Below are 25,545 nucleotides of genomic sequence, written 5' to 3'. Positions count from 1 at the left end.
AATCTTTATTAAAATCCTACCAAATTTTGTAGCCTTCATGTAGCTTTGCGAGGAATTACATAATAGTTTTTTGTTTGTTTATTTTTAAGTTAATAGTACGCTACCTGATTGTACTAAATTAATTTCAAAGTAAAATATACAATGCATTCGTCTAAATTTTGTGTAAATTTTTTATATCCTACAACTTTGTTATGAAAATACTTAGATCTTTTTAATTATGTTCTTCCCATTAGCTTCTGGTAAAGTATGAAAAGTTTTACAGATTAGGGAAGATATTTTGATTTAATTTCATATGTTAGGTAATTGTGAAATTATTTTAGACAAATTCACACACCCGTACACAGTAAGACAACAATATTGATTTATTTCTTGGTATATTAGGGCTGCAACAGAAATGAAAAATCTTAAATTGAAAATAAAGCAATAATGATGTTTCGTGTTTAAGGCCTCTTGGACCCCTCTGGAAAGGCTTAGTCACTTACACAACACTGCATGATGAATTTCCTTCGTTATTCTGTCTTCTTACTCCAAATAAAATGATTCGTCAGTTGTTGCACAAACTCGGTTAACACATTTTGTCTGCTCCTTGTTGCTTAAATTAAGTCGTGCGCGTGCCATCGGTTCCTTTGAGGTTGCACTGCTAAGGTGACCTAATTTTAAACTATGATGAAATTCGTTTATTTTTACTTATTAAACTAGATGTCGAAATTCAACAAAATTTATTTTTGTGATATTTGACTCAATTCGCATTCCTATTTAACCACATCTTACCAAGGTTCTTTTAAGAGTTCTCATGTCTAGAATGAGGAATAAGATAAGACCAGAGATTTCTGATACTCAGTTTGGATTTATAGCCGATAAAGGCACTAGAAATGCAATTTTCGCTCTAAACATGCTCATGCTCTATGTTTTATCGATTATTCTAAAGCCTTTGACAAAGTGAGACATGGTGACCTATTCGACATGTTGTCAGACCTGAACATCGATGCTAAAGATCTAAGAATCCTTAGAAACCTTTGATAGCTGCCATTTGCTGCCAGTAAAATTGAAAATGAATTGAGTGAATATAGACCAATTAAAAGAGGGGTGAGGCAGGGATGTGTATTTTCACCAGATCTTTTTAACTTATACAGCGAAATAATCCTACGAAACATCAATGAACATCAGGGAGTCAAAGTAGGCGGATGCAATATCAACAACTTGCGCTACGCTGATGACACAGTCCTCATTGCGGACTCCGAACGAAATCTACAGACTCTCCTCACAACAACAGTAGACGAGAGTGAAGAAAAAGGCTTGCAGTTAAACGCAAAGAAAACGGAGTGCATGGTTATCTCAAAACAATCAATTACACCCACATGTAGCATAACCGGCAAGGACGTGAGAATAAAACAAGTCGAAAGTTTCAAATATCTTGGATATACTATAACATCAAATGCAAAGTGACACAGAAATAAAGAAAAGAATTGCAATGTCCAAGGATATACTCAATAAAATGAAGTCCATATTCACAAACAGGAACATAATATATGTCACTAAAATTAACACCTTGAAATCATATGTATGGTCTGTTCTCGTATATGGCTGTGAGAGCTGGACACTGAACAAAGATACAGAGAAGAGATTAGAAGCTGCTGAAATGTGGTTCCTTAGAAGGATGCTAAAAATATCATGGACTGAAAGAAAAACAAAAGGTCCCTCATGAAAACTATAAGAAAGAGACAAATGGAGTTTCTAGGACACGAAGGAAGAATGGGATAGAGAAACAGATGCTATGTGGAAAAATAGAAGGGAGGAAAAGCAGAGGGTGCCAAAGAACTAAATATATCGACAGCTTCAATAACTGTCACCAAGAACTCAATGAACAACATCGAGTTGATTAGGAGGATTGACAACAGAGAAGTCTGGCTTGCCATGGTCGTCGATGTCTACCGCAGATTTGACACATTAAGAAGATTTAACCACAAAACTTAATTATTGGTCGTTAAGGTATGCTTTTTCTAAACCTTCTTTTAAAACTAAAACCCAACTGCACCTTAAGTTTCAGTCGTGTTTACGCCCTTTAACAGTGAAAGAACTTTAACACTCATCCTTCAATATTTTGAATTATTAACACACATTTTCGCACATGTTAACAATTCTCAGAACTCAACACACACTGAATGTGTAAACACTATTAGAAAAATACATTTTCGAAACTCGCAACGTATTGTATGTAAATTTTACTTAAAATAGTTTTTGAAGTTTTATGTTAATAAAAATTTGACAATAGAAAGATTTATGTTTATGTACACAGACGTTAAGATGAATTCATAAATTTCATGCGTAATAGGCCCATACAATTTTACATACTGTATTTGCGTATTTCGCTTCTCCTTCCCCTGTATTCATACGTAATACATCGATAGACATTTTCCCAAATTATATTATGCTAAAAAAGAAGCATGAGGCTTTTCGAGTAAATGTTATAATTGTAGTATTTCAAGTCCCGCTCTAAAAAATGAAGGCTTTTGAATTCACACTGGAAAACTTTTCAAAATATCTTGTAAACATTTGCGGTATGTGACTAAGGGTCATAAACGTTACCGACTGAATGACTGTTCCCGTGGTACAGCTGTCCGTCAGAAAGAAAATCACTACTCCGCATACATATTCCCATTTCTAGTTTTAAATCACAAATACGTACATTTTCGTTTATTTTAAAGAGCATCGAGATAAAATATGTAAATAGGATTTCTTGTATTCCACCTCTTGTTGCAAACGTGTATCGTGAAAACTGATCATTTCAAAGTCTTTTTTTTCTTTTATTTCAAAAATTTATATTGAAAATATCTGAATTATTCAAAATCTAAAAGTGAATTATTCACATTTCCTTGTTCAAATTTGGTAGTAAAGAAATAACAAAAATGATCACGTCACTGGCGGATTCGAGACCAATGGTCAATTCGGTTTTACTTAGCTATTTTATAATTCGAGCTCAAAAGAAATAACACCTGCAGTGGTCATACAATATTAGTTTTTCTAAAAACTAAATTTGCCCAGTGTCTTTTGCAAGTGATGTTTGAAATATTTGTTGGTAAATATACATTGTGAAGACCTTTTGTATTTAATGACTATTCTTTTCAAGTATAAAATCGCAGGAATATTATTCACCGTGTTTTTGCTGCACTTATTAAAGATGTTTTTAACGTAGAAAGGTAGTTCGCTAGTGTCATACGTTAGTAGAGAATTTGTGTTATTAATTTGAAGTGATAAATTAATTTTTAAACTAAACTTTGTTAGAAAAGTTTCCTAATATGTGAAACTAATTTCATTGTTATGCGTTCAACGAGAGGAAGCTGAACTTATTAAAACTTTGTTCTTCACACTTTTATGCATCCCCGTCGCACCAAACAGCAGTGGGGGCGTTATATATGATGGTGAATTCCATTATTCGTTGGTAATAGCTTAAGAGTTGGCGGTGAGGGGTGATGACTAGCTGCCTTCCCTCTAGTCTTACACTGCAAAATTAGAGACAGCTAGTGCAGATAGCCCTCGAGTAGCTTTGTGTGAAATTCAAAAACGCACTTTTATGTAATAGCCCCCTGTGGCATATGTCTGCGCACTTACAACACTAGAAACCTGGTTTCGATACTCGTGGTGAGAAGAGCACAGCTAGCCCGTTTAATAACTTTGTGTAACTTGTAAGAAAATAAACCTTTACTTATTGTGAAGAAAGCGGACTTTCCCCTGTACGTGTTCCTGTTTTCTTTCTCCGCGTAGACCTACTCGTTGATATCTACGCTTGATTAAGAAACGATCTCGTAACGTAACAGCTGCGACTTATAAACGAAACCTAATTGTGATCAGTTCTTAATATATTGAAATTGTGTTTTAATAGTTTGGATTGCATTTACTTTTCAACCAGTTTAATAATGATAACGGAGCAAGAAACAAGTAAGTGTTTTCGACCTGTGCCTTCGTGTGGTTACTGGCAACATTCTGAATGCGAGTATTGTGATGCTGTATTCGGCCCTTGCTTGAAAAGGATGTTTTTAAGTTACTAGTTGATAACAAACCTGGAGCTTTTATGATAGCCAACGTCGATGAAACTTTATACGTGGGAATAAGTGAGATTTCAGTGAAAAGTTATTTAAATGAAACTTTAAGAAATATATCGTTAAATGAAAAGCAAAATGGTAAGGAATGCCTTAGGATTCGTTTTACTTCAGACTTGGGAAATAAACAACTTGACAAATGCTTTTTGTGCTCATTGGTTAAACAGTAGCGATTCTCCCCTACGGCAAAATAAATGGCCTGATTGGCAGGAAGATGGAATGAGGTGGAAATTATGAGTAATAACAATTTTTACCTTCGATGTGAGGGCAGAAAATGGGGTAGGTTTGTAATCAAACGTAATTAAACCTTAACAGGTAGTTCTCGTACGTTTACGCAAGGTTGAAGTACCAGTTATTTTTGCCAATTGATTTTAGGTAGAAGGTAATTATCTTTTGGTCAGTGATATAAAATGAAAATTGTGAACCATAATCTTTCAGTTAATAACTTTTAATTATGCGGACGTATTTAATTTTAAAATTTAACACCTTTATGATTAGAACTATTTGCATTATATTCCCAGTTACACTTTGTTACAAGCGCTTTCGGATTCCATTCATTTAATATATATATATAAGGGTGCGTCAAAAAACAAAAAGTTGTGACACTCAGTCGCTCGCTTATAATTTGATTCCATTCAATGAAAAAAATATGCTAGCGTAAAAATCAATCCAATACATTAATATTTAGGGGTTGCGCAATGCGCACAAAATAACAACGTGCTTCCGGAACCAAACGAAAAGTTGGCATTAGTGAAAGGCTAGCTTCGGCTTTAGACAGAACCCAGATCAGTGACCGAAAAGCCGCGCAAATTTTGCTTCTTTTTGCAGCTCATATTGGACATGATATCGAGGATCTTGCCATTAGCCCAAGTTCCATAAGGAGAAAACGAATTACTAACCGTACTCTTCTAGCAGCTGAATTGAAGGAAAGTTTTTCTCCAAACGTTCCTTTGACATTACATTGGGATGGTAAGCTGATGCCTGACTTGGTTGGCAGAGAGAAGATCGAACGTTTGGCAATTTTAGTTTCAGGTGAAGGTGTAGAGAAGATTCTTTCAGTGCCCAAGATTGATAGTGGGGATGCAAATTCAGTAGCTTCTGAGATCGGATCAGTTTTAGTAGAATGGAATGTAAAAGACAGAATTAAATCGCTTTGCTTTGACACTGCGGCGACCAATACAGGATCCAAATCTGGTGTCTGTCTGAGGATTGAAATGTTATTTGAACGTGAGCTCTCGCACCTTGCCTGTAGACATCACATTTTGGAGATTCTTCTGAGCGCTGTATTCTCTACTCTCGTGAGAAACATAAAAAAGTCCAGATATTACTTTGTTTTTAAACTTTAGAGATTAATAAAACTAAGTACATAACAGCAGTAGAAGCAATGCCACTCCGAATACAGCCTTGGAAGGATGATATTATTCAATTTTGTCAGAATCTCCTTCAATCTCATCAACCACGGGACGATTATAAAGAGCTCTTGGAATTAGCTGTCATTTTTCTTGGATCTCTTCCACACCGACGTTCTTCAGTTTCTTTCCGTACTTCTGGTGCCGTACATCGTGCACGATGGATGGCTCGAGCAATATATTCTCTAAAAATTTGGATGTTCCAAGAGAAGTTTGGTAGACTGCAACCACGGCCTGCTTCATCTCGTGTTTCATTTCACGCACATTTCTGCAGCAAACTTGGCGATTTGTGTGTCTTTATAACTAAACATTACTTGCTCTCATGGTTTACAGCTAAGGATGCTTCCGTGGCAGCTCGAAGGGACTTTACACTACTCAAGGAACTTGCATTGCATGAAAATCATATGATTAAGGAAGTTAGTACAAAGGCAATGAATCGGCATTTATGGTATTTATCTGAGGTTGGAGTTGGGCTTGCGCTCTTTGATGACGGTGTAACGAATAGCGACAAACTCAAGATGGTCTCATATATGAATACCGTGAAAGGATCTCCTAGGCCAACTCCGCGTTTAACAGTTGATGCTGCAAGCAATGCTGTTTCCAGAAAACTTCCAGATTGTTTTACCTCGGCAACGAACAAAATTTTCTACCATCTGGATATTAGTAGCGCATTTTTATCATTACCACCGAAAGAGTGGAGCGCCTCCAAAGAGTACAAACAAGGAAAGGACAGAGTAAAGAAACTTTTTGTGACAAATGACGCAGCTGAAAGAGGAGTAACTTTAATTCAACAGTTTACGGCAAAGGGCCGCACCAAGAGCGAAGATCAATTTCAGTATATGATTCAGGTGGCAGAAGAACATCGGCGAACATAATGCAAAGGGGGCAGGCAAGATAAAACTTCAATGAAATAAATTTTTCTTTCAAGTTTTTATGTTTTTGATAATTGTATAATCAATAAGTATTAAATAATTTAATTACCATTAACAATGTAATGTAGGGTAAATTTAAGGAAAATAGTGAACTTTGTGAGGGATGCGCGACCCCTAAATACTTCGCGATTGAAATGAAACTTTGTCTATGTTCTTTTCTCATGCAGTGGCACAACTGAGCAAAAAAATTGGGACATTTTAATTTTTATCCTTTATCCGCTGACGCACCCTAATATATATATATAAGCCAATTGTCTTTCGGTAATGCACGTGCTGTTTACCTCTTTCGCTTAGCAACAAAAGTAGAACCAGATATACTCGTATTTAAGACATCAGTATTAGTTTGTTCACAAAGACTGGCATGAAGTCCACTTTTTTGTGTGGTTTTACTTTATGCATGCACTTATCATGATGTAGAATTTTGGCGAATTTTAAAAAGTTAGAGACGAGTGATTGTAATTCTTGTGTGTTCATGAAGTTTTTCAGTTTTTGTTTTTATTACTACCGTTTTGTATAAACGTTTCTTAAACGCATGGCCCTTAATCTTCAATAATGATGGTACTCAAAGTTAATTTTCAGGTTTAAACTGTATGATAGAATTTTTATCAAACCTTAGGCTTACTGATTTTGGGTGCTTTTGGCGTTTAAATCGGAATTAAAAAATATGTTCTGGTATATGTGAAATATCAATGGCTTTGTGATTTAGGTGTGGAGAATAAGCTGAAAATGAAGGAAAAATTTAAAAGTTTGATACGATTTTCATAAAATTCATGATATTTGGTGTGATACTACTTTTCTCTCAATTAAAATAATTTGCCATCTTGTATGTGTTTGTAATGTTTTCATCATTCTTATTAGTTGTTTGGGAGAGTACTTAAACTTTTGGTTTCATAACAAAGAGGGAAAGATCAGTGAACAATGCTTGGTGGGTGGAAGGTTCCCACCCTGCCTTTAGATTTTTACTTTTTTTTTTTTTTTAAATGACAATTGCAGTTTGTATAAAAGTCAGACAAGACTAGTAACTATTAATAGCTTTAAATTAACATACTAGGTTCTACTTTAATATACTTATAAAATTATTTCAATAATATATCCTCTTATTTTTCATAATACAGCACAAGGAAATTGAGCTGCAGGTTGTAAAATTCTTGATCAGTTGTGAGGATATTATCCAGAACTTTAATGAACATAACTCCTCCTATAATTTTGGGGTAAATGTTTTATTTTTTACACAAATTTTACTTAAGCATTATTTGTTTGCTGGTGGTATATGCTATGTGAAACGTTGTCTGTTTTTTTATTCAGAAAATTACTCGTTTTTGCAGTTTTCTAAAACTGACGAATTTGGTGAAAGCAGTATATTCCTTGAAATTTTTTGTAACTTACATTAAAGGTGTTGTTTCTGAATCCAATTTTTGTACATATAGAAGTAGTTTAGTTTAGACAATTTTAGACTTCATTGTAATATATATTAGCAAAAATTTATTCATTATTGTAAAATAGGGGCTTGATAATTTAATTTTTAATGTTTTGAGTAAATTCAACCATATATACAAGCTAAAATTTGTTTTCTACAATTTTACATAGGTTTCAATTGAGCATTCGTAGGGATCATAAATGAAATTAATCACCTCAAGAGAGATTTTATGGTAAAAACTTTTCCTTTCTCTATCATTTCTATACTGATTTGTTTAGAAATTTTGGTTAAATACAAAATAATTGAGGAAAGCAATTCAGTATGTTATGGATACCAACAGATTTAATGTCACAAAACTAAACATCAGATGCGTATTAGAAAGTGATGAAATTGGAAACTGAAGTGCAATAACAAGAACAATAAAAAAGAAAAATAAATTGAAATATACATCATGAAACTGTATCCCTAGTAGTACTTGTCCTCCACAGTTCAACAAAATATATAACATACAAAAGTATACCTATAATGTTTTGATTCCAAGCTACTCTTGACAGTGTAACTGATTTTATGACAGAAACAAATAAACTATCATGAGAACTTCGTGGGCAAAGTAGAACATAAAATTAGAAAAAAAAAATACCATTGTTTTTTTTTTATAAAATAATATATTTTTAATTACTAATTTTAATAACTTATTTGCCCCATTTTACCATTTTTGAAATAAGTGAGATCAGCTAAGGCTTTAAAAATTAAAAACTACAAATTGTCTATGTAAAGTTTGGGTAATGATGACAAACAAACCAGAAATTGGGCAGTTGGTGCTCCCTCACTTCAGTACTCAGCCGATTGTCTATAAATATTGCAAAAAACAAAACTTTGCTAGTGCTTGTATCTGGTGAAGTGTTGGAACACTGGCTGGTAGGTTCAACTGAGACATTGACGACAAAAAAATTAAACCAGTGTACCTCGTGCGCTAATTTTTATGTGCAGGAAAAATGTTTTGCATAAAACTCTCTATTAAGGAGACAATATCTAATAACCAGCATAACATAAATCAACATAGTTTAAAAATTATAAAGGCGTTTTTAAATTTGGTAAAATGTATCAAATAGTTTCATTACAAGCTTGTTATGAATAGCTAAGTTATCATTTTCAAATATATTTTATACAATTCTTGGTCTTTAGGTTTAACTGACATTTGTGTATTAAAGCATTTCTTAACTAATGTAAGGCTTAAGAATTAGCAAAAATAATTGAATTTAGAATAGAGCCACATAAATTATGTAAAAAATATAGAAAGTTATTTTAAAGGATATATTTATGAAATTAATATGTCACAATACATGAATAATAAACTGGCCTTTGGGTAGATATGATTAACATCAAAGAAAATATTTTTAAAACTAAGAGTATTATAAAATCCAACTTAATTGATAGTTATTTATTCAAATATTTACTGAGTTAGCAATTTGACTAAATCCAGCTATAGAAGTACATGCAGATAATCAGCATTACCATGCATGAATAATCTACACAGAAATGAATGAATTTGATATTTTCCATTCCAGGAAACACTACCAAAAAAAGTTTTAAACAAATTATTTTGATAAAGCTGATATTTGTACATACTAGTAATCACATTATTTAAATACAATCAGCGTTACATAAAATACTTGAATTCTTTCAGTTTGATTTTAACTGAATTTTATACACTAGTCAAGTTCACACGCAAGAAAAAAAAAGGTGATAATTCCCAACAGTTTATGACCATAGGAAAATGAATATTAATTTTAATTATGTATCCCATTATAGGTAGCATTTCTACTTTCCTCCTAAAATGTTTAAGTAATTCTTGGTGGGATATGAATATTCACTGTCTGACATACTATTTTTTGAATTTGTTTCTAAAATATTACACTTGTCACCATTTACTGTTCTATGGTTTCCAGTTATTTTAAATGTAGAATTTATCTTATTATAATATAAAATGATTAATTATGTGTAAGTGTTTTGTTTCTTTGCTGCCTAAGAGTTACAATGTTTGCCAAGTTGTGAAGTATCCATGTAAATCAAATAGAGTATTAGCTAGTCTGATTTAATAAACAGTGTTAGAATATGTTCGTATTTTAAACAGTATTGTTTCAAACCAATTTAGTAGGAATACTATGTAAGCACTAGTTTACACATTAACTCAAATTTCTTAATAGATCTATGGAAGAAAGTACATCAAAACTTTTCTAATCCTAAAGAAAGAGTTCAGAAAGTGGATGGGGAATGTATGACTGATATTAAAACAGATTTAAAAAATAAAGTAATTAAGGGAAGTGCACTTTCAATAACAAGTTAATTGAAAATTTACACATGCATGGGGGAAGGGAAAGATTAGATATCACACTTAACTGTTGTTTGAAGGAGTGTTCAACATTGATGGTTCATTTATATTTGATTTTGTCTGTATTTGTCTAAAAGAAACAGTTGGTGCACCTACTTCGTTGCTTGCAGCTTGTGATAAATTCTGAGAAGTTGTCTCAACTCTACTGGAATTTTGAGCTGGAAATGGTTGAGAACAGTCAGGTACAAATGACTTATTACTTGACTGAGAGATGGATGCCTTTTCCTGTACCATTGGTACCTTCACACAGTGTTCTGCTGAAGATGGTGATGAAACTCCAGTAGAACTTGAAGCTGTTACGACTTTTAATTTTACAACTCCTCTTGATGTTTGAGGATTTCCAGCCAGTTGGATATAAGCTATCTGTTGTGAACTTTGGGGGTCATTAAAAATTCTCAAAATAGAATCCCACTGCATAGGTGTCAGAAGAACTATCTGATCTTGTTTCTTGGAACTGCATAATTCAGAAACCTGCAAAGAGCCATCGATAAGAACTGTTAAAAAATGTCTCTGTGTGCACATTCAGAGTAACATTAATTTCCACAGACTGTTTTCACTGAATTTGTGGTAATTTAAAATGGAGGGTTGATTACATGGCTTCTTGTTGAGTAGAAAAATAATTTTACAACTGAACAAGAAGCTGTGTATCCACAAAACATTCCACTCTTCACATATGCTACTCAAAAATATCTTAAAATGACCAATAAATGTATTGATCTTGCATTTCCCTAGGTATATTGAACCAATATTGTAATATCCCCATGACCAGTTTCTTGGCCTGCTGCAATTTTAAAGTAAAACCTTCATTTTTTTTTTTAAATGTTACAATTGTATGTATGCAGTTTATATGTAAGGATCAAAATTCTGATTACATATATAGTAATAAAGAGATTTCACAGTTGGTTAATGAAACCTTAAAACAAAAGGTGCCAGCTTTGGAAATGTATCTAAATGTTATGATCCTCAAAGACTCAAATTTACAAAGCAGACTCTGAACAGTAAACAAAGACTATACACTATAATTTCTTCATACTTTTCAGTCACAAAAAGACATTTCCAACTGTTTTAACAGCAGTTATGTAACAACTGATAATTTTGCAAAATCTTTTATAAAACTAATAAATTTTATTTAGTACTTTATAAAATAAGTTGGAAACTACATGGGAATAGTTTAGCATTCAAGATAACTAAAATACATTTGCAACTTAACCAAATAAATTAATTAAACATTGGCTACAATCAAGATGAATTACATAGAGTTAAAAACAAATAAGTTACAACCTTTTAATATTTACTACAGATTATCTCAATCAGAAGTAAATAAAAATGAAAATCAGTCCACTTATTTCACCAAAATAAATAAACCATCTTTCTAAAAATAATAGTATTACAGTAATAATTATTGTTCAAAATTTCTTTGATTAGAGAAGTATTCAAAACCATACCTTGTGAATTAAATCATAATGAGAAAAAAAATTGTACAAGCATGCAATTTACCACTTATTTCCTCATCAGGTTCATGATAAACTGTACTGTGTGATTAGTGTACTCACTAAGTATATTTTATGGATTGCCTTTATTTCTCTTTAATTTTCAATGCTACTGGTAACTTCAGTCAAATACATGAAGCAGTCGAAATAATTAAACATTAAATTACAATAAACTAAATAAAAATATTAAAGTTAGCTAGAAGTAGCATTATAACTTACCCACAAAGGGAATAACAGAAAATAAACAGCTACATGGACTTGATGCTGTTTATCATTAATGTTCGTTTTAAATGGCCAAGAGCTTTAATGTAAGTACACTATCATTTAAAGTAAACCTTAACAATCTGTCAAGGAAATAAACATGGTGCTTAAAAACAGTTTTCTGGGTCTGTATTTATGTACGACTTTAAATATGCATTAGTCCAAAATAAGCAAAATTATGGTACATACGAAATGCCTACAATAAATTGTCTACAAAAATTTTGCTATGATTAGACTAGCATATTATTCATATTTACATATATGAAAGAGTTCATTCTTGTTAAGGTAGTGTAGATAACTGTTAAGCAGGTGGAAAGACTATCAAATAATCAGCACTATCACTCACGAAAATATTTTAAACAGTTCAATATTTTTCATAACATTTGCAGATGTAGCAAATCATTTTTAGTGTATACTAAATACATTTTTGAAAGGACTAATTCATCACATATATATTACCTACATATACAATAGCCAACTGTCTGTCATGTTTAGTTATTTCCCACGTGGTTAATTGTAAATGTATATATCAAAATACCTCTTTTTTTAAGAGTACATTAAAGGAAAATTAATATTTTTTTTTTGCAATTCCTAAAATTTCTTATCAATACCAACAGCATTTATGTGCTGAACTTTTAATCTGAGAAAAACTTAAGAACAAAAATGTTTCTTTTTTTGAAGGAACTTTAAGAGAAATGGAACTTCCTTCTTTGACTGATTAAATGAATAATATACTATTTATAGGAAATTTACAAGAATATAAGTTCTGTATAATACTTGTATAAGTTACATTTATTATTTTGTTTACTTAAATATTCACTTGAACTATTTTGCATGATATTTTAAGTCCACTTTGTACATTAGATTAGGACCTAAATTCTTTGTCTATATGTAATTGTTATATTTCATTGGACTATACAAATCATTAACTGTTTAAGATCAACAAACATACACATTTATACATACATTACTAAAGAGAACTTTTATATTACACAGATTTGCAGAGTGTATGTAGTGTTCTACTATTACCTTGTTTACTTCACAACACATTAAAGACTGGATTTCTCTGGTTGACAGTACTTGTGGTTTGAAATCGATGCTTGGTTTCTCAGAACCTTCTAAAAAAGAATAGTAATACTGATATGATGTCGAGAAAACCCACTTGTAGAGAAATATATATGTAAAAATGGCTCGTTTGGGTTGAGAAAATATTTTATGTAGAGGAGCAAACAACGTTTCGACCTGATGATGACTGAAGAAGGTTGAAACGTTGTTCGCTCCTCTACGTAAAATATTTTCTCGACCCAAACGAGCCATTTTTACATATATAAATATAGAATTGATATGATTCTGCTATTAAATGATTATACAATGATGATTTATTCAGTCATGTATTGATAATGACTGCCTTAATAATTGCTGGAATCATTATTCAAGGATGTATGTTAATTGCCAAAAATTCTACAAATAATACATAAATATTATATTTAAAGTTCAAGAATTTGATGGAAAAAATTAACAAAGTATGATTATCATTAAAACTATCCTACATAAATTCACAGCTGACTTTACTAAGCATTGATGCTTGATGCACAGTTAATAATGCTCTTATTGTAACCAGTATTCTGTCAGTGTTTTCCCCGTTCATCACTTTTTCAAACAATTATGATGTTGATAGGAATAAAACAAATTAAAAACTTTGTGTACCTGTTAAATTGTAGCTTATAGTTTCTGTTCCACTTTCTGAATGTTCAGAGGAAAGCTCAAATCCATCACTTGAGAGAGAGAAGGAGAAAGAGTCTAAGGATCCATTTGAAGGTGTAGAAGGTAATGAAGAGTATAGTTTTTGTCTCTCAATCTCAGCCACTTCACATATATCCTGCAATGAGGCATGCCGAACCAGAGAATGGGGGATGTATGAAGACTCTTTCTTTGGTTTATAAAAACTTACACTGTCACTCTTTGTACGTGGAAGACTAGACCTCATACGTACTGAAAATTGTGAAGGGTTTCAAAACAAGTTTGTTAGTTTTGTAACAATACACATTTTTCAAATAAAATACAATTTATATAATAGATTTTAGAGTCTTTCTCACCTACTATCTTTAAACAATTGAACAATTAAGAGGTATGTGAATTCACTTTAGAAAAATCTTTATGAACAATTTTCTTTATAAAACATTATTATTCGAACAAATGCTTGCTTAATGATGTATTGGAACACACAGCTAGAACCTATTCCAACAAACTGATGATTGGAATCATCACAGATCTGACAGTAAACAATATACAAGTTTTGTAGTGTATATTGGAGCACAAAAGACATTTTAGTGCTAGTAATAAATGACCTTATAAAGAAAAAAATAACAATGAACTGCTTTAACTATTGCTTTTCTCAAGGATTTTATATCTGTTGTGAAAGTACTTAACTCCTTTGGTGCTAAATGAAAATTCAATATGAAATCAGAGCTCGGTATATTTTCCATAAATATGAAAAAAATTTCATATCTGAAAAACAATCATAGAAAAACTACAAAAGATATCACCACACAATCAAAAGTATAATTTCAACTGATAAAACATTAAGTTTAATTGACATCATTCAATTATATAATCTACTGTTAATTGCACTTTTTTCATTGTCTGCTCATTGATCTGTATTATTATTATTGTTATTATTCTGAAGTCTTTGAATTGTTGATTGTCTGTAATCACTATAGAAGTTATACAGTTCATGGCATGAAACTTAACACATCAGTATTTTGCATTGTTGCTTTCTATACTGGTCATTACAGACTACATGGTTGAGTGTTTACTTTGAGTCATCAGACTGAACAACAGAATGTTTGTTTGGCAAAGAAAGTCAAAGCTTGATGGTTGGTTTAAACCTTTACTGCTTTTTGAAGGTTATACAATAAGCTCTGAATCACTTTCTCACAAACATTTTCCTTGGTATTTTTTACATTTTATCCTTGATCAGCACTGTACAGGATGTAAGCATTTACCAAGGAGACTTCTAGTACCATGGGGTAGAGGGTATCATGCTACTCTGAGACCTTGTGAGGAAATGCAAAAGTGTCAACTTTATGATCCAACATGTCAACACTGCCAATGTGTTGATTATACAACTGTAACTGCCCTCTCCACCTCTAGTCTATTTAGCAATTATATTGTTAGTGTAGATAGTGGACAACAGGAAGACCTATTTTATATTTTGCCAAGGACAATCAACAAGTTAATTGAATTTTATTATGCCAAATAGTGAAAACTTCTGATCTGTATAGCCTTATAGGAAAGTGTTCAACTGTTATCATGGGCACTAACTATTAAAATGAAGCAGAGATTAGGGATACTTCATTGATTAAAAACATCCACATTCAAACTTAAGACTTATACTGTTAACACATTTCTTGTGTACAAGACATTGTTTTAAAATTTATGGTTACATAATTTAGTTACAGAAATCAATGAACTGTATATAAAAGTTTGCAGATAGAATTTAAAACCACTTTAAAAATAAATGTAGTACGTGATACTGCATAATAATCATGGTATAAAACAGGTTTTATAAAGTCCTTTTGTTTTGCTTTTCAAATAACTTTTATGATATTGGTGTTCAGTACAAAAAATAACCAACCAAAGAAATATTAATTAATACCTTCAGACACAGGACAGGCTTCTGGTTCTGGTCCTATATATTGATAAACTCTCTTCCTTCCTTTTGATTTAATTGATTCCATTTTCTTAATTAGGCCTAAGCTGCTCAGAATATTGGCAATATCATACAGTCGTCTAACTTTAGCTAAAAGATTAAATTTGATTAGTGTCAGAGTATTTTTAGAAATTAATATTAATATCTGTCAATACACTACCTATTACTTTACTAAACATTTTACGTGTTTGATATTTTTCAGTGAATGTAAAAAAAACATCCCACTGATTAAACAAAGTTTTAGCAATACAAATCTCAATTTCAAATTTTGCATAAATTCTCAGGCTTATATCAACATTTATTTCTTCATAAATGAAGAAAGTTTAAAATACAATTTTATTTTACTCAAATTATTTGTCTATTTGACACTTTTTAAAATTTAAAAACTATTGTAAATTAAAATTTCCTTGACTTTTGTTGTTAAGCAAAGTTACACAATGAGTCATCTGTGGTGTGTGGCCACCACAAGTATTGAAACCAGATTTTTTAGTATTGTAAATTCTCAAACTTATGAACCACTGCATGGGTGAGGAGTTATAGCTATTTATTATGGCAGTTCCTCACACTGATATAAGTGTTGCTTGTGCTTATAATACATATTATGAGATGACCATGAAATATTAATATCAGAAAGGAAAACAAAAGTATTTATTAAATTGGAAAAAAAAAAACACATCATATGTAAATAAATGAATATAGTAAAAGATAAAGAATTTGCCTAAACTATGTCTTTTTATAGTGTACATGAAGTTAAACACACCTTGTTTTTTGGAATTTAGTATAGAATGTTTGTTTGAGAAATTTTTAGAAGTTGGCTTTTGTGTAAAATTGACATTTTGAACCAACTGAAAAGTTGTATCTAAAGCTGGGTGGAGCTACATTACAAAACAAATTGTAATATTAGTAATTCATCTGAAATAAGATTTGTGGATGTTAAAAAATCAGTTTTTCTACTGTAAGAAAAAGAAAGTGAATTCTTGGTGTTGATTATGATTACTTGTCATTTCATGGCCAATAAAATGAACAGATAGTAAGAACCTGATGACAAGAAACCCACTTGGAATAAAAATGTATCTCAATACCCATACCAGCCATTTTGAGATACAGATAGTAAGAACATACCTCTTAAATGAATTTATAGAAATAATAATTTATAAAAAAACATCATTAAAGAAAATGAAAAAAGAAAGAACTTAAACTACTCTAACAATATTTTACTTGTAAAAATGTAATTAATATTTAACATACATCAACCCAAGCACAACCTCATCTATGATAAAATTTAACTAGAAACTTTTAAATCTTCCTTTTTTAATAAAAAAGCAAAAATTGAGAAAGGATGGGATTAAATCCTGCAGTCCCATTTAACATGTAGGTACATTAGCTATTTAAAGTATATAGAATTTCATATGCCCAAAGTTTCAGTTTTAAATTCTTTGACTCTTAATGACTGAATTTGACAGGACTTTAAAAAGACATTGCAGTTCAATTACCTAAAGATTTTGTGCAATTCTTTAATGATCCGTAAGCTAAACAGATGGTAAGTTAAGGATGAAGACATATATCCTGACTGCATTATTAGTTTCACAAAGCAAGATGAAACAAGGTTAAAAACTTAACCTGTTTTGACAATATTTTGCTTTCAAGAATTTATTAAACATCATGTAACACACATCAACATAAAAACCACACAATGTTCAGTAGAACACAAATATAAAGCCTACCACCATTTAGTAATCTAATTATTTCTTATAAAATAATTTATCGCTTTACAGGAAATCAGGTGTTCTGACTTCATTCTTCTGAACCAGTCTGATAAATGAAGTACTCTCTCCTATAAGCTATTTCTGAACCCAGATATTTCATTTGTTATTTTATGTTTATTTTTCATTTCATTACCAAAACTGAAATTGTTTTCCCTTCTAACAAAAATAGTACTTTTGTGTTATAAGCTAGACCTGATAGATTGATCTTTGCATGTCTTCCTATCACCAGTTCTAAGATAGGTTTAGTTCTGAGGTTAGTAATGTCTACTACAGATCATTCTATACTAATTATTCAGTATCTCACAGTAAAATGAATAAAAATATATCATTTCAAATATCATACAAGAAAAATGCATGGCCTTAAATAATGAGGTCCAAAATAATTCTAAATAAGTTTCTTGTAACTCTAAAATTAATATTTTCAAAGCTGAAATTAAGAATAAGAAAAAATATATACACTACCAGACTCATCAATGATATGCTGTTGTATTATTATCTCTATAGCAACAGTATTTATTTAAATTCAAGATTTGTAGAATAATACAAATGAAATATAATCATAGACCAATATGTGCAAGTTCACTTGTATTTATAAAACCTTAACTAATATTAGGTCTAAATTTGATTAAAAAGAATTCAACACTGTACCATGTACGATTTTTACATTAGCTTAGTTAGGATTAAACATAATAATACCTAATAATAACTAACTTATAATGCTAAGATTTACTGTTAGACCTTTTTTAAGACTTCAAGCTTTTAATATTATTGTTGTAAATGGTTCATAAAGAATTATTTAATTCATCTTTTTTGTTGTTCCTTCATTAATAGAACAGTTGTAGTAATTTGTACTGCCTTTTTGCATACAAGATGTACCAATAGCAGAATTATAGCACAAGATTTTGACATTTGAAATTAGAACTGTTTTGTATTATTCTAGAAATCCTGCATTTAAAAATGTACTTTTGCAATAAAGGCATTAATCTGAATGCAAATGTCTTGTGCTATTCTATTATAATGATACTCATTTTTTTGTCCATCACAATAATGTGAATGCACCTCATTTAAATGCATATACACATCATTTCTGTAGCAGACAAGAGTATTTTTATATAGATTTATTTCTACTCACTTTTAAACTTTGCTGATTCCTTTACTTTCACCTTAGGATTGCTAATCAAGACTCTAGCTGCAATGTCTAAATCAACAAATCTGGGCTGAAAAATGCAAGTTTGTAATGTCATAAAAAGTTGAGTTGAAATGTAAATTTAATTTACAGAGTTCTTTAGTTTGAATTCCAAGCTCTTAGAGAAAGTGTATAAACATTTCCATGCAGAAATCATGTAATTTATATATTTAAAATACTATTTTCAATGTTTCATAGTTATTGTAAATTCCTTAGTTCTTTGTGAATAGTATATTCTGCTAGCACACATACATTATTTAGTAATGACTACAGAAACAAAAGCCTCTTTAATACACAATTTTCTTGACAAAATTAATTGAATTTTGAGGATGTTGCACTGTAGAAATTAAAAAGTTGAAAAAAATGACAGTAATCTGATGTTGAAGTTGTGAACAGTTGGTACCAGAAGGATGGTTTGGGTGTTGTTTAGCATCTTTAAAGATATTAGTGAGGGCAACAAAACCTTAAAGACTCTCACTGGACTTAACAATTATCAAAATCTGATCAGTCATAAAACTGAGAAATAGTGGTAAGGATTTATCCCCTTCCCTAGATAGCAATGTTTTAAGTAATAAGAACTGGTCTGAAGATGTAGGAAGAATGATAAAGCATTCTGCAGACAATCAGCACAAACCATTGAACAGTGATATCTGCATGTCAGCAACAATGAAAATTAAATCTTCAGGTAAAGGTGATATATGACATATGAGACTAAGGTCACAAACAGATGTTAAGAAAAGGCATGTAATGTAACCTTAACATACTGGTTAGGTAACTGAAATGATCATTTAGAATAAATGACCCAAAGTGATTTGAAGAATCCAGAAAGTACTGGGGAGTTGAAGAATTTTTTTTCATTGTAAACTAAATGGTATTCAATAAGGCTACCTTATACAGGAATATTGTGGAATTTGCAAAAACCCTTTTCAAAGAGCCACGTCAAAAGACGAGTTATGGTTGGCACTTCTGATCAAAGTGGGTTTAACTTCCTCTTAATACACCACTGCTGATATCTGTGGTGTTTTCACTGATAAATGTCCATCATGGAACTAAGCAAGGACTGAAATAGATACATGGCAACTTTAGAAATTAAACCCTGACACTATGCAAAGGACTGTATAACCAATACACTTAAAGCTTGAGCTTCTAAATAGCCAGGTGTAACATGTCAGATCATGGCTGCCCCCATAAAGAAGGCCAAAAAAGAAGTAGAAAAGGTGGGCACTTCTGAAGGTACTACAGAAATAGAGATCATTGTGTAGCTGCCAATTTGATGGTATCAACAGGATCTAACAATGGATTGGAATAAACCATAGTATCTTAGGTAACATATGAATTGGAGGGTAGGCCTAGAGTTGTAATTCTATCCTGTCCTAAAAAAATACATCCACTGTGAAAGCCAAAAAGTGAGATACTAAATACCAAATTGCCAGTAGTTAGGTGTTCATCAAATGAGTGGCCGGATCCCCAATTAGTGTTTCAAAATACAAGCCAAACCAACAGAACCTTGCAATGCAACATCTATTCCACTGGGAGAATCTATTCGAGTTGAGACAATTGAGCTGCTACCAAAGTCATCACCTGTGGAAGATAGCAAAATAATAGGGTATTATGATAGGAGTGGTTTCAATAAAGGAGGTCCAAGGTTTAAGAACAAGGAGCCCTGGATAAGTTCCTCTTCAATGGTAAACACAACACTTCACCATAAAATTGTTGGAGCAAAGTCTTAATAAGCTCAGATTATGAGACAAAGCCTTTTGAAGAGAAAGAAAAACTAAAACACTACATAGAGAAGTCTTGTTATACATACGTAGACCACAAAACTCATGACTGTTCGTATATGCACCCCATCTCTGAAGCAAGGCATTTGTGAAGAGATGGATCTCTGGATTAGGTGGTGGCAGAGGAACCCATATCTTAGTGCCCAATTTAACAACCCCTTGAGATCAAAGAATGATCCTGAATAAGGAAACTGGGGAATACAATGGATCAATGTTTATGACCCCTTCGTCACATAAAGACCATTGAAAGGATCTGTTGTATGCTTGTACCAAAGGCATGATGGATTCAAGTGATGCCTACATTCTTAAAAACAAGAACCATTCATGTAGGGGAAGGAAGAAATAAGTAAGTTTCAGACCTCCTGTTCCATTGCGTGGAGCCAGATGGGACTCGGCTGAGCTTGACTGAGATACATGATGAAACAAAAAATACACAGACTGGTGATAGATTAAACTGGAACAAGAAGAGATACCTCAGCTTTACCTTGGTTGTAAAATCTGGATGTGACATTAAGACATTTGATAAGATGATGCCAGTAGTAACCAGCCATCTATGGAGTGGTATGTGCACACAGTGCTAGTGAATGGAGGTGATGAGAAAAACCTTGTACAGTTTGACAGAACCCATGTAATCATGATGCTAGTCTGAAGGTAAAAACCCTACACTGCAATACCTGCCCTTGTGTACAATGGAAACGTGCAGATAGGAGCTCACTGCAACAAACTTGAATATCCACAATCCCATTAAAAAAATGCCAACTCAGATTGAAAAATGAGTTACTTGTAAATCTTGGAGAATCTGAGTATTGACAGACATGAAAAACTGATAACTGGACACAAACTTACAGGAATAAAACTCTAAAAGAACTAGCACAACTCCCTCAATAACCCAAGACCAATCAAACACTGATAGTCATAGAATTAGGTTCCCAAGTTCAAGAATCTGCAGGAGACAGATACCCCACAGGTTGGGTGGATAATGGTGGTGAAGATGTAAAATGAACAATGAATTCTGATTCAAGGACCTGTAATGCCCACAAGTTTGTGGTTAAGGTTATCACACATCCAGAAATTCTAAGAACTGAACCCCCAGAGACCCTGAAGGCTTACACTAATCACTGACACCAATATTGGCATTCCAACCAAGCAGCAGAACCCTTGGATGTAGACAGAATTTGCTCTGGGTACAAAGTGGCTGACGTTGGGAGGTTAAGACTCTTGAATAGGGGCAGAACTATGATTCCTGTAAAAGCCAATCCCAACATTTGAACCAATAAGCATGCATAACAGTGGTTCTAGTTTGTTATCAATGAAGTTGGTGATCCTAAGAGTCTTCTAACAAATTTTAACATGGTGAATTTTAGAGTTGTAAGTCTGAAGATGTATCACTGTTCCACGAGAGGATATTGATCCATTCAGGTTAATTATAAACTCTGTCTAAGAATGTCTAATTTCAAGGAGCAGATGTATTATTTGAGAGTCAGAATATGATTCCATCTGACAATGGTAAGCTCAATCATGTAGTTCCAAGAACTGTGGTGGATAAGACAACTATCCCTTCACATAACTAAGCACTAAACCTCTCTGCATGAACCACAATGTCTGTCGATGGATAGAAAACTAAATATTCATTATCAAACCTTTTAGATATCAAGTAAGGTGCAAGTTCAAAGGCAACTTGGGAAAGACCCAAGCATCACACTCTTAATGAACCAACTAAAGAAAACAAAATAGACAACTTATCCTAAAGTGGCATGCTTTTTTCTTTTCTTTTTTTAAACTGTTCTTATTACCATTGCTTGGAACATTTAATCAGGTAAGTTTGTTTTTGTTAGAGCAAAGCAACGTTGGGCTATCTGCTGTGCACACCATAAAGAATTGAACCCCAGATTCGAGCACGATAAATCAGTAAACTTACCATCGTTCCACAGTGAGACTGAGAAGCCAAAAGACTAAAAGAAGGCTCAGGAAAAAGTAAATCTACATTCCATCCAAAATATCAAGGATTATCTTCAAGTGCAGCCTCAGAGCTTCCCAGGAGGAATACATAAAAACACCTAATACGTCTTCACCTCACTACAAACAAAATCACTGATAGTCTCATTGTTTTGTTTAAAACAAAAATCAACTAGGTAACACTGAGAATGCTCAAAGTATTTCCAAATGATCACACCACTGAGAAAACCACGAGTGATGCCTCATCAAGAAAAAGTGATAATGTTATCTGAATGAGGTGCTTATATACTGCACCAGGGTAGAGAACATATTAATGCAGGTGGAAAGTGTCAGATGACAATTATCAATAAGTGGGGTGTACGAGACCAGGGCAAGTGAAAAAAAATAATCAGACCTATGCTTAGGCAAAAAGGAAGAAACCCTAGCAGTCAAGTAACAGCTGTAGTCTGATGAGAGGTAAGTATGTTTTGGAATGTTAATTATTGTGTTGCAAAAAACTACTTTAAATTATTTATAAGAATGTGAAAAACCTAACTGCTTTCCCCCCAATACTTTTGTATTATGTTCACTAATAACTGAAAGGAATATGTTAAATTGACAAAGATGAACATTTTTTTTCAGGATGTGTATTTCATTATTTAGTAAGAAAGTTTACAGATGCAAAGTTATTTTGCCAAACAAATAACAGAAATAAAAATAACTTAAATAATAGAGTAAAATGCAGTAGCTTTACATATAACTTTTAGGCTGCATTACTTACAAATTGATACACACTATAAAAGCAACATATATCTCAGTCTTGTTATAAATATAGAAAAAAATAATTCTTACAGAAGAGGCAAGGAAGACCATCAAAAATTGTTGACTCATTACACCCAATGATTTCTCCCTACGCAACACAGAAGTACTTTCTTCTACATGCTCTAAAGAATTTGTTCTATCAATTTCATCAGTCAGTTCAGTTTTTAATGTTGAACAATTCACCAAAAGTTCTTCCATTTCCATGTCTCGAACTACGCCAATTTGTTCTGCTAACTTTTCTTGCTCAGCTTTTTTCTTTAGTCAAAAAAGTGAAAAAGTGAGTTACTTCAAATCTCATATCAGTCACATATAGTATTTTCTTATCTTTGAATTTTTTATATTCAGAATAGATATTACCTTATCAATTTCATTAAAAAGACATTCTTAAGTCTGATCAAATAATGCATACATTGTAACTTCTGCATATTTTTTTTCACAAAAACTATGATAATCAAACATTAAAACTGAAATTTGAATGAATTGTTAGGTAAGAAAAAAAAAACAAATGTTTTTCTCATGAAGTTAAATCTCTTGACAAACTACACACACACACACACTAAAAATTAACTCAATTAATAAAATAACTCAAAAAATAACTGATGGGACCCAACCATCAGTTTAATCAATTTTTCAAAATGTTTATATACAAAGTTGTTTGTGAGTCCAATGTTTTGTCAGTTATAAGGTTATTAACAGCAAAAGAGCAATATAAAATTTACACAAAAATACCATCAATATTATGGCTAACTTCACTAACAGACAAGCAAATATTAAAATTTGAGAAATAGTAATCCCTATAGGCATTTTATGTTGCAAAGCAACTAGGCTATCTGCACCAAACATCCAGTAAAAAACTGAAAGTATTAAAATTCGTAAGAAGGAATCAAGGTAAGACAAAATAAAGTTTAATTTTTGAATTAAAACTTAAACAGCATAAAATCCAATTTTTATATCTAGTAAGAGAGAAATTACAGTAATACTAGTTTTAAAGGACATTCTGTAGTCCATAAGTTGAATGGTCATAATTTGTCAGGATGACTAACAGGTAAGTTTAAACATCAGTGTTAGTCACCTGAAGTTGGCCTTTCCAGTCCTGGTTTTGAGTTATTGATGTTACAGCTATTTTCTAATCTCATATCGAACTTGTTGTACATCAGAAAGGAATAATGAAAAAAATAACTACTTTATGAATAAAAAACTTAAAAAGGTCAATGGCCTTAACTAAAAACATTTGTAAGGTGGACAGTGTCACTATCACCAATAACATTGTCCAACATTATAGGTAAACCCTGGGACAAAACATGTCTAAAATGGTGCCATCATTGAGAGTCATAACAAAGGCAAGACAGTAAAATCTGGCTTATTGTGACCCAAGTGTCATACAGACAACACATTTGTGCATCAGTCCAAGATAAAAGAAAATGATGAGTTAAAAAAACTGTGACCAATGCGTAGTCTAGTGAAGACAACTTCCTCTTTCCAATTCTTATGGAAACAAGAAGCCAAAAGTCCAATAAAGGGTTTTATTTGGAAAAACTTGTTTTTACGTTGCTCACTCCACGTCGACTGCCAACTGGCACAGAGCCGAGCCTTGAATACAGGACAGTAGTCCACATATGGAATAGGCACAGCAGTGATAATGCTGTCTGTTTTTAACTGTCTGTTTTGTGAAAAATAATCTTACAAAAAAGAGACATTAATTCCATTAAAAACCTAAAACAAGACAAAAATAAAAATTCTAAAAGCAGATAAAGGTAAAGCTATGGTCATAATGAATACGAATGAATACATTCAAAAAATAAAGAACATCCTATCAGACACTAACAAATTTAAACCAATACACACAAATCTAACAAAGACACACAAAACACAACTAAACAAAATACTACTAAAAATGAAAAAAGCCAACACAATTTCACAAACACTTTATTCAAACCTACGCAAAACCGACTCTCGCACACCACAAATATAAGGCATCCCCAAACCTCATAAACCAGATTGTCCATTACGACCAATAATGTCCACATAGAATCATTTAATTACAATCTTGGTAAATACATAGCATAGGCATTCTCCAAATATGCAACATCAGCCAGCTCATTCATCAAAGACTCTTTTAATTTCAAGTTTTAATCTTAATCAACTTAATCATAAAGTCTTAATGGCCAGTTTCGATGTTATATCCCTCTTTACAGAAGTTCCACCCTCTGAAGCCTGCAAGATAGCCTTAGAACTCTATATACGAGACCCTAAACCATCTATAGACATTCCCAGCAACCAATTAGCAACCCTCATAGAATTCACCACGATGAAGACAAACTTCATGTTCAACAACCACAACTATA

At 32.1% G+C, this 25,545-nt stretch overlaps 2 protein-coding genes across 7 annotated transcripts in view; one reads left to right on the top strand and one right to left on the bottom strand.

The window, feature by feature from the left end:
* Nucleotides 1–3,226: 3,226 nt before the first annotated feature.
* On the top strand, nt 3,227–11,201 carry LOC143222221 (uncharacterized). Of its 6 annotated transcripts, none has more exons than XM_076448358.1 (4): nt 3,227–6,876; nt 7,554–7,649; nt 8,026–8,087; nt 10,325–11,201. In XM_076448358.1, the coding sequence occupies exon 1, from the start codon at nt 5,482–5,484 to the stop codon at nt 6,379–6,381; it is 900 nt and encodes a 299-aa protein (XP_076304473.1). In that variant the 5' UTR covers nt 3,227–5,481; the 3' UTR covers nt 6,382–6,876; nt 7,554–7,649; nt 8,026–8,087; nt 10,325–11,201. The 6 variants fall into 6 exon arrangements, with proteins under 6 accessions (XP_076304473.1, XP_076304472.1, XP_076304476.1 ...); XM_076448357.1 differs by having other exon boundaries at nt 3,227–6,996; XM_076448361.1 differs by lacking the exon at nt 7,554–7,649.
* LOC143222220 (uncharacterized) overlaps nt 7,909–25,545 on the bottom strand; it is a 50,347-nt gene continuing 32,710 nt past the window's right edge. Inside the window, exons 6-11 of the mRNA XM_076448355.1 lie at nt 23,231–23,455; nt 18,609–18,693; nt 15,657–15,800; nt 13,706–13,990; nt 13,028–13,116; nt 7,909–10,718 (exon numbers count right to left, since the gene is read on the bottom strand). Coding sequence (XP_076304470.1) covers nt 10,251–10,718; nt 13,028–13,116; nt 13,706–13,990; nt 15,657–15,800; nt 18,609–18,693; nt 23,231–23,455 — 1,296 coding nt within the window. The 3' untranslated portion in view covers nt 7,909–10,250. The remainder of the gene's footprint in view (nt 10,719–13,027; nt 13,117–13,705; nt 13,991–15,656; nt 15,801–18,608; nt 18,694–23,230; nt 23,456–25,545) is intronic.

This window comes from Tachypleus tridentatus, chromosome 8 (genome assembly GCF_004210375.1).
Source record: "Tachypleus tridentatus isolate NWPU-2018 chromosome 8, ASM421037v1, whole genome shotgun sequence".
Lineage (NCBI taxonomy): Eukaryota > Metazoa > Arthropoda > Merostomata > Xiphosura > Limulidae > Tachypleus > Tachypleus tridentatus.
This window is presented reverse-complemented; position numbering and strand designations above follow the sequence as displayed.

Excerpts from the sequence above, each read along its gene's own strand:
- LOC143222221 (XM_076448361.1), top strand. The coding sequence starts at position 5,482 with ATGCCACTCCGAATACAGCCTTGGAAGGATGATATTATTCAATTTTGT.